Consider the following 12184-nt stretch of genomic DNA (forward strand, 5'->3'; position numbering starts at 1 on the left):
AGATACTTCAGCTTTGTGTCGGTAGTTTTACTTGTGTAAAAGAACTCCTGCAGGACAACTCTGGCACATGAGCGCCTCCAGAAACTGTGAAAGTAGTTGGTGGGACGTAAAGCAAAGAACATGGTTCCTATTCCTGTATCAGGACATACCACTGGCCCATACCCTGTCCTTACAGTTCCCACTGGAGTATTTTGGTCTCTTGTAACAAGATTATCTTGTTCGACATGGTCCATGTAATTAGTGAAGAAAGTCGTCTTTCTCTTCTTGATTACACCCAGTCTGTGGAGCTTAAACATGAACAATGGTCAGGGTGTTTTTGTTGATTTTCTGATGTTTCTTGCTGATTATGAATGCCACACCATTCCTTGTTTCCTTCGTATTCCTAATAAGTGAGAAACACAGGATATTCTGTATTTCAAAAAAGTCCTTTATTTGACTCAGTCATTTATTGGCAAAATACGATGCTGTGGGTGTTACATTTCGACGGATTTGTGTATAAACACAAGTCCAAGAGTAGCCAAAATGAGTTAGATCCTCATCAAAGCCATTACTTAGACTGCATTTTCCCCAGTATAAAAAAATCTTATCTCCTGCACCCCAAACTTAGCAGCAATAATCGATATCTCTAGGAGAAAGATAGCACAAATAAAATTGTAACTAGTTGCAATCAACTTGTTAATTAAAAAAAGAGCTAACGACCATTAAGAAACGAAAGCTTGGGTACATCGGGCACTTCATGAGAGGTGAACGATATGAACTTCTCCAACTCATTATTGAAGGGAAAATTGAAGGAAAACGATGTGGCTTAAAGACCTGCGCCACTGGTATGAACAAACTTCCGTTGAAAACTTTCTAGCTGCTGTTTTGCGAGTTATGATAAATTGTCCTGTCAACCTTTGTAGAGATACGGCATCCTAAGGAGAAGTAGCTGTGTTAGTACTGGGAACTGTCTATTTAACTGCATTTGCCGGTAGATGGCTGTATGAGTCTGAATGTGTCTGCTGATCTTTCATTGCCATGCTTCTTTTCGAGGTTAAATCAATATTCCACCTTATTGTAAAGGTGGAATATTGATTTAACCTCAAAGTATACATATGACAATACGGGCTTTACAGTGAAATTTATTTTATGTAATTGCCATGCTTCTTCGACTGCCACAGGGGTGTAGTGTCAATTTCATTACACACACAGCGCCATTGTACCTGTAAATGGGTATTCTATCAGACGGTTTTGTTTGTGGTTCCTTCCGTGCATGCCACTAACTTCACTTGTCTGCACCGAACAGAAAACTAATTTGATCCTGTTAGTTTTTTTTATTGGTGAAAATGAAAATCCACAGCCTGTTTCCAGTCATTCGACTGGGTCAGGAATGGAATGAACAAAGCCCCCATCTAGCAGCGAGGATAGGAATGGTGCTGGCTGCCAAAGCCTGTCGCACTCCTCTGGGGCAAAGATTAATGAATGACAGGTGAAATGATATTGGAGTGTGTTGCTGGAATGAAATATGACAGGGAAAACCGGAGTACCTGGCGAAAAGCCTGGCCCGCCTCCACTTTGTCCAGTACAAATCTCACATGGAGTGACAGATTTGAACCACGGAACCTAGCTGTGAGGGGCTGGCGCACTGCCGGTTGAGCCACGGAGGCTCCTTTTTGTCAGGAGCGCATTTGTATGGTTACATATTTTCTTCTTCGTACCAAATGAGACTCGGGAGTCCGTCGGGTGTTAGCCGTTGTATTCCAAAGTGCCATTGCGTTTAATTTGGGATGCAGTGGTGGAAGGCCATATCATCGATAACTGGATATTCTGTGTTTCTGTTCTGTATGATCTTGGTTTCCTTTTCATGGTTACCTATTCCTTGACAATATCCTGCTACCTAACAAAAGCCAATTATTTTGTCAGTTTTAGTACTGAAGGGCTCATGCAGTTTTTTTTTTTTTTTTTCTCCTTAAATGTTAAACGAGTTCTGTTCCTAGGGGACGATGCCCAAGAAGGCATGCTGTTTTACAAAGCACTGCAGATGTTGCAGCTTGAATTAGGGATAGTTAATAATTTCTGCAATAGGCAAAGAAGTCCATTGGCTCTTAACTATTTACATTGAAACCTCCATTGAATTATTCATGGTAAGGTTATTAAATTAAGTCTGTATGCACTGCCAAGCATGACATTTCACTGCAGAAGTGGTAAATGGACATTTTAATTCATGTGGCCACAGTGGTTTCCTTCATTTTCCACAACCTCAAATAAATGATGTTCTTAGAGGTATGATACTACATCATGATTTTATGAACCGTATAAGAGAGTAATGTGGAACCTTGGATTACGAGCATAATTCGTTTTGGCAACATGCTTGTAATCCAAAGCGCTCGTATATCAAAGCAAGTTTTCCCATAAGAATAAACTGAAACGCGGATGATTCGTCCATAACACGAATCTTTATTCGCATACCATTTCTGAAACAAAATAGAACGTAAAACAAATTAAAGTGAACTTTTCCTTACAATAGAATCACTGTTGGTGTAAGGGAGACGAGAGATGACATGAGGAGTTACTGTGTAGCACGAATTTCTCAAACTGAATCACTGCTATCTGTTGGCTCACTGGAATTGTTTTCTTTTCGTGCAACTTTAACGAGGAACCTGCTCAAAGACTATTGCTTTTGCCTCTTTTTTTAAGGATTTCACCGAGCTCGATAGCTGCAGTCGCTTAAGTGCGGCCAGTGTCCAGTATTCGGGAGATAGATTCAAACCCCACTGTCGGCAGCCCTGAAAATGGTTTTCCGTGGTTTCCCATTTTCACACCAGGCAAATGCTGGGGCTGTACCTTAATTAAGGCCACGGCCGCTTCCTTCCAACTCCTAGCCCTTCCTTGTCCCATCGTCGCCATAAGACCTATCCGTGTCGGTGCGACGTAAAGCAACTAGCAAAAAATTTTTTTTAAGGATTTCACGAAAATGTGACATTGCATTGTTGAACTGATTCATCGCTCTCACTGCTACAGCCTTATTCGGGTGGTGTTTTTCTACACCATTTTGCACCGTTTCCCACATTTTTCACTTCTCCCGACTCAGTTGAAGTGAGAGATTCCACTGACTCCTCTTGCACAGACGAGATCTACATAACCTCCTCCTGTTGTTCGCGATGCAGGTCCATCAGTTCGTTTGTGGTCAGTTCCTGGCTATGTTCTTCCACCAGCTCTTGAATGTCCACATCATTCACCTCCAGCCCCGGAGTCTTCCCTAAGGACACAATTTCATCGACAATGGACGGACCATTGTCACCAACAAATCCCTCAGTCACGTCCAAGAACACAGTCAGGCCACAACTTTCCCCAAGCGGAAGTGAGAGTTCTCTTGGTGGCTTCATCCCAGGCTTTATCGATGATCTTCAGGCAGTTCACGATAGGGAAATGATTTCTCTCAAACGCTTGGAGGGTAAGGTTTGTTCCTTTGGTCACTTTGAAGCATTACTGAAGTAGTGCTTTGGTGTATAGCTTCTTGAAGTTTGAAACGACTTGCTGATCCATAGGCTGGAGTAGTGTTGGGAGGAAGCAACTTAACCTTAACAAACTTGAATTCCTCCAGTAAGACTTCCTCAAGGCCTCAAAGCCAGGAGGATGAGCAGGAGTATTGTCCATAACAGCAAGACCTTGAGTGGCAGATTATTTTCTGAAAGTTATTTCTTCAGTACAGGAGCAAATAAATCGTTCATCCATTCAACAGCGGCACAGGGGAGGGGAAAACATAGGCGCACGTGACGCTCGTATTGCGGAACCTCACTCGCTTATCGAGTTACAATTTATTTTAAATGCTTGCTCGTCTTGCAAAACACTCGTAGACCAAGTTACTCGCATTCCGAGGTTTCACTGTATACTAGTACAATGTCCTTTGCATCCTTATCTGCCAACCATATCCACATTCCAGGATTAGGTCCTTCCTGTTTTAAGTTTCAGGGGGTGATTCATAGGTTCATTTCAGATACTATACATTCAAGCCAAAGTATAGCAACACTGCATGTCTCCCTAATGCTGAGAGATATGTGAAAACCTACAATTAATTTAACTCAAGAATAAAAAGCTGTTATTGATAAAATATGAAATGCAGTTTCCACACCGAACTTTATTTTTTGAAGAAGCTGCAGGAAAACAGATTTTTATTCAAGTTTAGTATAGATATTAGAAGCAGAGGTGAGACTGCAATTGCTGCTGCATGGACAGGAATTGCAGCTTTGTTATTACCAAATGGTAAGAAAATTCACAAAACTTTTGGTTTGCCTGTGCCAGGAACAGAAAGTTTAGTTTCATGTATTAAATGGAACAGCTCAGTGTAAAAATATACACCTTTCACCCCAAGTTTTGTAACATAAGAAAATGGAAATTATGCTAATCTTGAGTGGAATTCCTTTCAGAGGAGAGATGTGTTCAATGCGATGTCCAGGAACCCATTGACCTGCCCCAGAAATTTACCTAATAACCTAATAAAGAGCAGCGCATGGCATTCTCCATTGCTTGAATAGCTACTAGCATTGCTATTGGCCAACGTAAAATGGTATGTGGACTTCATTCCCAGCAATGATGAGAATTATATTCTGTTACCAAGCCCTGCAGAATGAAGGCACAAGTAAATAGAATCTGTAAAGTGTGAGGTGGGCAGCAGTTGTGAATAATTTGGAATGATTAAAAAGTATTGTTTTACAATACCTGAAGTAGCTTGCTAGAAACTCACCATCCTGCCTGCAAAATTATTCTTACTTGTATAGAAGAATTGAAAGCGAAGCAGCAAGAAAGAATTTGTTCCTGTTGGCCAGCTATGATCAGCTGTGAAGAAGTCTAATTACTTATTTTTCCCACTAGAGGTTGCATGATTGGTGGCCACAGGGTTACCCCACTCGGTGAAATTGTATCCGCTGTCGTCATAAAGGTATGTTTTTTATCATTGAATCTCTTTTGTGGAAAGTGCGTAGATGGACATAAATTCAGGGACTTTCCTATAATCTAGCCCAATGGTCTTGTCACTAGCCAGACTAGCTGGGGTTAATCTATCCAGAACATTGGAACATACCCATAAAAAGGCATGATGCAAGGCTCTCCATTATCACCAGCCCTCTATAATTTACCAGTCTACCATATCGTAGACGAATTAAATGAAGACAGTCTCTCCCGTCAATATGGGAAACCTCAACTCCAGAGCTACCACCATTAACCGCCAAGGGCTTTGCAGGTGATACTGTCGTCCGCGATCTTAACAGTGAAGCAGCAATTGAACTCGCGAGGCTAGCCTGCAGGAGGATTAGAGAACAGTCTTAAATGCACGGGGATGTGTGTGCCAACTCCCCCGATTTAAGTGGGAGACTCCCTATTTTTTTGAAAAACACAAATTACTGATGAAAAATGCAAGATGGAGAATGTAAATATTAAAGTTGTCAATATGAATGGCAGCTTGGGATTGGTTGTATGTCCGTTTTAGCGCATAACCACCAGGCAGAGCCAGAAACGGTCAAAATGTCAATTTAGGAGTAAACCAGTGTGGAGTATAGTAGCAGCAGCAATCTGGTTCAGTGAAGGAAGCCACTGGGAAACTACCTTGGTCCTCATTTCCGTAGTATGCTTCTTCAGTGACTTCTAGGCCCTCTTATGACAGCTGCAGGCAGAGTTGTTGAGGATCAAACTAGCCTTACGACTTAATACTCAACAACAAATGTAGAAATATGGAAAAATATGTCAAGCAAAATTCCAGATAAGTTAAAATATTACTGCCTGTGTAATAAATGTGATAGACATGTATTTACATGGTTGTCAGCTCAAGATTTTTCATATAACTGCAATTTTAGGTCTTTATGGCTGGAATATTATTGATTAGGTACTTGCTGCCCAATATATTTAAGAGAATTTTCTTTAGCATGTCTGAAGTGTGGTGTATTATCTTATCTATATTGACTGGGGAGGTGGTATAGGTTACTTTTTCTACTGCTGTTTGTAATAAATTGAAATTTCTTGCTGTTGTTTCTCAAGTTTTTATCCTCAAACTATTGTAAGTAAATGTTCCATATGATTGTGATGTGATATTTTACTTTTCTCAGGATTATTCCTCGTCACCTTCAGTTGGCAATTAGGAATGATGAAGAATTGAACAAACTTTTATCTGGGGTGACAATTGCTCAAGGTGGTGTTCTTCCTAATATCCAGGCTGTGCTGCTTCCTAAGAAAACTGGACAGTCGGCTGCTGCACCTGCAAAGGGATCAAAGTCCTTGTCTCAGGAATACTAGATATTGTTACATTTTGAAAGTTGCTGTCAGTTACAGAAAATGTCGAATTCCAGTGTTATTTTAAATTATCTTAAATTACAGTAGTAAATTTGAGTAAAAGACTTTAAAATTTAAAATGTACAACAAATGATCTGACAACGGTGTAGCCAGATAAACTTAACATGTACAGTTTCAAGTGGCAGCAAGTCGTGTACTCAAATTTACGGCTGTCTTTTTTGATCAATTCGAGGCTTCAAAGCTGCAATTATTAATATTTAAATAACTAGAATTATTTTCAGGGTGTAAGTGGCTTGTCCCCAGTGTTGATGCGGGCATGAATATTGAATCTCCCACAAAATGTTATTTGTTCATCTCTGAAACCATATGCTAGTTATCAATTTGTGCTGTAGTTTTTTATAAAATAAAATTATAAACTTTGCTTTTTTATATTATTTACCTCTGCATTTCCCAATATAAAGAGTAATTGGCTGGACATCCTAAATACAGTAGAGTTTATTGGTGTGTTTCTCATTACGACATTTTCTCGTTTAACATGCCATAAATTCAAAGTCCTGATTCCCGTCATATTAAATATAATCACAATTTACATATTATTTTTCACTGTTGCCATTATACGATAACTTTCCCCAGGCCTGAAAATGTTACTTGTCATTCTTTGTATATGGAATATGATTTTCAAAACAGGTAAGAGCTCTCTCACTATCAGAGACAGGTTGGTGAAAGTTGCTTGATAACAGGAAGAGTCCTTGAATTCCTGAACTTCCCTGAAGGTGCAGTGTACCCTGTGAGCTCCAACCTGCGTGCCACGGTTTCAGAAAAGAATGAAAGCCCCAGCTCACATTACAGTGCTACACTGTGGAATCATAAATATCCTTTCACCAATCTTACCAAATACTGCCACTGCGACGAAAGCTGGAATAGGGGCATTTTCACGCCATCAGACAGCTTACTTGTCAATTTTGACATTCCGTTTTGCTCTAGGCAAAATTGCATAATGTACACTCATTCAAAACGTTCATTACAGTCTGTATCTAATACTTAACACTTGATCAGATAAAATGAGTCTAATAGAGATGGATCTCAACTCTTTCCCACAGGTTACGTTGTAAATTGTATCAGACTGTCAGACTTCCTCTGCCATCTGTCTGCTAAACATGTAACCTTTTGGAACCAGTGGAATTCCCTATGCATTCACATACAACTGGCATGCACAGAATCCTAAAATAGTGTTCTTTTATATGTTTCCTTAAAACAGACAGCTGACTGAATGTAAACACATTGCAGCAACATGTACTTATTCTCACCGTCATATTACAAACATTATTCGCCTTCGCTTCAATCTTGCCCTAACTCCTCTGTATAAACATCGATTTCACCTCTCCTCCCATTCCTCCTGTGTATGTGGTACATCGACTGCTGATGCAAATAATTTATTATTTCCATGCCGTGTGTAGGATTCTTTTCAATTGGCTTTTATTTCTCGTCAGTCTCCATAAACCTCTCCCCACCAACATCTCCTGTTTGCTTACTGATATGTCTCCTGCCATGTGCTATCAATCAATATCTGGACGATTCTCATACTGCTTTGTAAACTTCCGTATTTTTCATCTTGGTAAGGTTATATACTCTTGCTTCCACTGTTTTTGATTCTGCGCACTTCCTTTGTTCGTCTCTTGTTGCTTATGATGTGTGCATAGGCATGGTGTTCAACTCTGTTCTTGGGACGTAAAGCAAAGAACAGGGTTCCTATTTCCATATCAGGACATACCACTGCCTCATTCCCTGTCCTTACAGTTTGCACCTGAGTATTTTGGTCTCTTCTAACAAGAATATTATCTTGTTCGACATGGTCCATGTAATTATTGAAGAAAGTCGTCTTTCTCTTCTTGACTACACCCAGTCTGTGGAGCATAAACCTGAACAATGGTCAGGGTGTTTTTGTTGGTTTTCTGGTGTAGTTCAGTAATTTGTTCATGAATATATTATCAGCCACACAATTCCTTGTTTCCTTTGTATTCCTAATAAGTAGAGCTGGGATTTCTATGTAATTGCCTAACTACATATTTTGTTCCTTGCTATTTAGGTGCTGGCAAAAGTCATATGTTCACAAAACACTATATTAGGGTTATTATTACCAAATTTCATTTTACATATTTTTTAATATTTGTGGCTATTCTACATATTCTTAGTGATATTACATAAAATTACATATTTCAGAGTTTTCCTGTTTTCATATGTAATAAATTGCTGAATTGAAGTTTCGCACTTAATGTGGGGCTTTAGTCTGTTCTCTCAACGGGGATTAAGGTAATTATGAGTGACAGGTATTTGAGAGGTTGATAGGTGCAGGTAGAGACCCTTGTGAAATACACTTCAGAAAATGGAAATTGCAACACGATGAAGGCATTGGTCGCTTGTGTTGATTTTCAAGATATGGAATGATCCCATGTAGATATGTAAACGATCAAAGGTTCAGACCCATTGGATTGTTGTTACAGGTTTCCCCGCGTGATTAGTCGCGGAGGAATAGACTCCGGTGTAGCGTAGTTGACGTGCAGTCTGTGCAGTGAAGTTTTCCCCGTCAAACATGCCTCGACAAAGAAGAGCACGCTATCAACACCTGTCGCCATTTGAGAGGGCTCGGATAATTGGGCTGTGTGAGGTAGTGATGGGCAGTCTTAGACGAAGTTTCGAGATTTCTCGAGACTAGCACAGACACTATTTCTCGCGAGAAATTTCGAGAGATCTCGAGAGCGTTGTCCTCGCATTGTGCGGCGAGCAGCGTGTTGTAGGCCTACAGGTAGTCGGAGCTGAATGTTGTTTGTGCTGAGTATGCGAATAACTAACCATGGGCCTTCTCAATTTCGTAAATACGTGTCAACGAGCGACTAGAGCGTTTTCTACCGAGGTTCGTTTTGAAGCAGTATAACAAGTATAAAGGATACCGTACGCATTCTGGCATTGTATGCACTGGTAGGTACACGAATGAGTGGTTTAAGTACAGAACCTGACTTCTACTGTAGGTACACGTACCTGAATACTAGAGGCGTGTGTTATTCGAACTCGAGACTAGGCAAGATGCGCCTTGTAGCATATGCAACCAACATGACGCATGAGTGGAGTGTGTAATCTAAAATGCTTCTGGCCGGGCTGAGTGGCTCAGACGGTTAAGGCGCTGGCCTTCTAACCCCATCTTGGCAGGTTCGATCCTGGCTCAGTCCGGTGGTATTTGAAGGTGCTCAAATACGACAGCCCCGTGTCGGTAGATTTACTGGCACGTAAAAGAACTGCGGGACTAAATTCCGGCACCTCGGCGTCTCCGAAGACCTTAAAAAAGTAGTTAGTGGGACGTAAAACAAATAACATTATTATTAAAATGCTTCTGTTTGTTCCAATTCTTTCGACAGGTAGGTGTACATCGTTATCAGACCCCTTATTATGACAACTGCTTGTGTTTACCGATATTTTGGTGACGAAGGAAATAATTCCTTATACTGTTATAGAGTATTCGCGTCATAATTAGGTACGGTACTTCGATATAAGACGGTGACATGTGAAATTCTCTCTAGTACGCGACATGAAGACGATGTCCGAAACGCAACGTAAGTCGTGGATGTCGGTTATTTTTAAGAGATGTCACATAGCATAGCCCACTGTGTTGCTTATTCAAAAGAAGTAAAATACATCTGCGATGATTAAGGGCCTTATTTTTTGGTGAAATAAAACTGTTGATTTCGGTGTTAAAACTAACACTATTTCGGTAGGTATTTCGTGAAATAAATTGTCATACTGATCGATGTTTCTTGTGAAATATTCCTTATGGTATGGGGTAAACCTAATTTTGTGATTAGGGGTTTCAAAGTGAACACTTGTAATGTATGAAATTGTTATTAAACCTTAGAACAACCAAATATACAAAATGTTATTTTTCTCTCGACCTGAGGGCTGGTTCGAGGTCCACTCAGCCTACCAGATTAGAATTGAGGAGCTATCTGACGGTGAGATGGCGGCCCCGGTCTCGAAAGCCCAGAATAACGGCCGAGAGGATGCGTCGTGCTGACCACACGACCCCTCATAATCTGCAGGCCTTCAGGCTGAGCAGTGGTCACTGAGCAGGCCAAGGCCCTTTCAGGGCGTTAAGTGCCGTAGGGTTTGGTTTGGTTCTGTACGTTTTTACATTTTGAATGACTTGTCTCCAAAGTAAAAACTACGCATGGTTTCAACATTATCAAGATTCAGAGTTGTGCGGCAGTCAGAAAGTATATTTTTGTAAACAAAGCAGCCCCTTTCACTGACCACAGACGTCTGAAACCATAATGCTTGCGAACACTTGGTGCAAATTTACTGTGGTCTTCTATCGAACCTCCTAAAACTTCACTAACAATGTCTTCTTTCTTCTCTTCTATCAGACGTGCTTTCACTGCATTTTGCAAAGCCATATATCCCTGGAGGATATTTATGGATATGCTGGTGCTGCCCGGCCGGGGATGAGTAACTCAGACAGTTAAGGCGTTGGCTTTCTGAGCCCAAGTTGGTAGGTTCAATCCTGGCTCAGTCCGGTGCTCAAATACGTCAGCCCCGTGTTACTAGTTTTATTGGCGCGTAAAGAAATCCTGTGGGAAAGCATTCCGACATCTCGGCGTCTCCGAAAACCGTAAAAGTAGTTAGTGGGACGTTAAAACAATATCATTATTACAACTCAACCAGGTGATTTCTTTTTTTGCTATTTGCTTTACGTCGCACCGGCACAGATATGTCTTACGGCGACGATGGGATGGGAAGGGCCTAGGAATTGGAAGGAAGCGGCCGTGGCCTTAATTAAGGTACAGCTCTGGCATTTGCCTGGTGTGAAAATGGGAAACCACGGAAAACCATATTCAGGGCTGCCGACAGTGGGGCTCGAACCCACTATCTCCCGATTACTGGATACTGGCCGCACTTAAGCGACTGCAGCTATCGTGCTCGGTGCGATTTATTTACAATAGGCCTACTAATATCGTCATATTTTATAATAAATTCGGTATTATTTATCTTTCCTTTTATATTCATCCATGTACTCGTGCCAGGATTATCCAGTTTTTCTATAGAAATGCTGGTTTACATGAATGATTTCGTTGTGTCTATTACAAATTGCTCTCTACCACTTTTCAACTCCTTTGCGATGTGTAAAGTATCGCCGATTGTTATTTTCCGCTTAAAATTATGTTCATTTGCTTCATTCTTCTTATTTTTGTGTGTTTCTGATTCTCTACAGTATTTGTCTCTTCGTTTTCACGTAATGCGAACGTTACAGCACTTACACATTAGAATCTTTCTTGCAGCATCAAATACATAGAAGGCCTCACTGTTGTATTCCTCGGCCCTCGGAAAAACTGTTGTGACTTTAGTTTTCAGCATTTTTGTACTTAAATGCTGGACATTTGCTGATAAAGTTTCATAAGTGGCGAACTCTCACTGCTGTATCTACAACCGATCTTGCTACGAACACAACGCCATTTGCTGTAATCGATACCAGATATCGATTTTTAATGATTCCCTTAGAGATCGCGGAACTGAATACACATACCTCCGATACACAGGGCTCATCGCTTTGTGTGCATTTGTGTAGAGAATATACATCGCTTTCAATCAACTGAAAAGGAAACTACTATAGTCAAGTTCTCAGAAGCATTTAAACGATTATTGGAGATCTTTTCCGATACGATTTCGCATTTTTCGTACCAAGTGGGATATATTTCGTGATTATTTACGCGATTCCCGTAATAAATCAGATTTCGCGATATTTCGCGAGTTCATTTCGCTAAAATACGTTACGGTACGGTACCTACAAGGTCGTACATAGGCTAGAAGGAAGATATGAAAAAATTCGTGCGTATCGCTATTACCAAAAAATACGGCCCCTAGCGATGATCCGTCACTT

General features: G+C 40.6%; 1 protein-coding gene across 1 annotated transcript in view; it reads left to right on the forward strand.

Moving 5' to 3' along the window:
- LOC136881250 (histone H2A) overlaps nucleotides 1-6682 on the forward strand; it is a 30385-nt gene extending 23703 nt beyond the window's left edge. The window contains exon 3 of the mRNA XM_067154008.2: nucleotides 6078-6682. Within this exon, the coding sequence (XP_067010109.1) occupies nucleotides 6078-6264 (187 nt within the window). The 3' untranslated portion in view covers nucleotides 6265-6682. The remainder of the gene's footprint in view (nucleotides 1-6077) is intronic.
- Nucleotides 6683-12184: the final 5502 nt, after the last annotated feature.

Source organism: Anabrus simplex, chromosome 9 (assembly GCF_040414725.1).
Source record: "Anabrus simplex isolate iqAnaSimp1 chromosome 9, ASM4041472v1, whole genome shotgun sequence".
Lineage (NCBI taxonomy): Eukaryota > Metazoa > Arthropoda > Insecta > Orthoptera > Tettigoniidae > Anabrus > Anabrus simplex.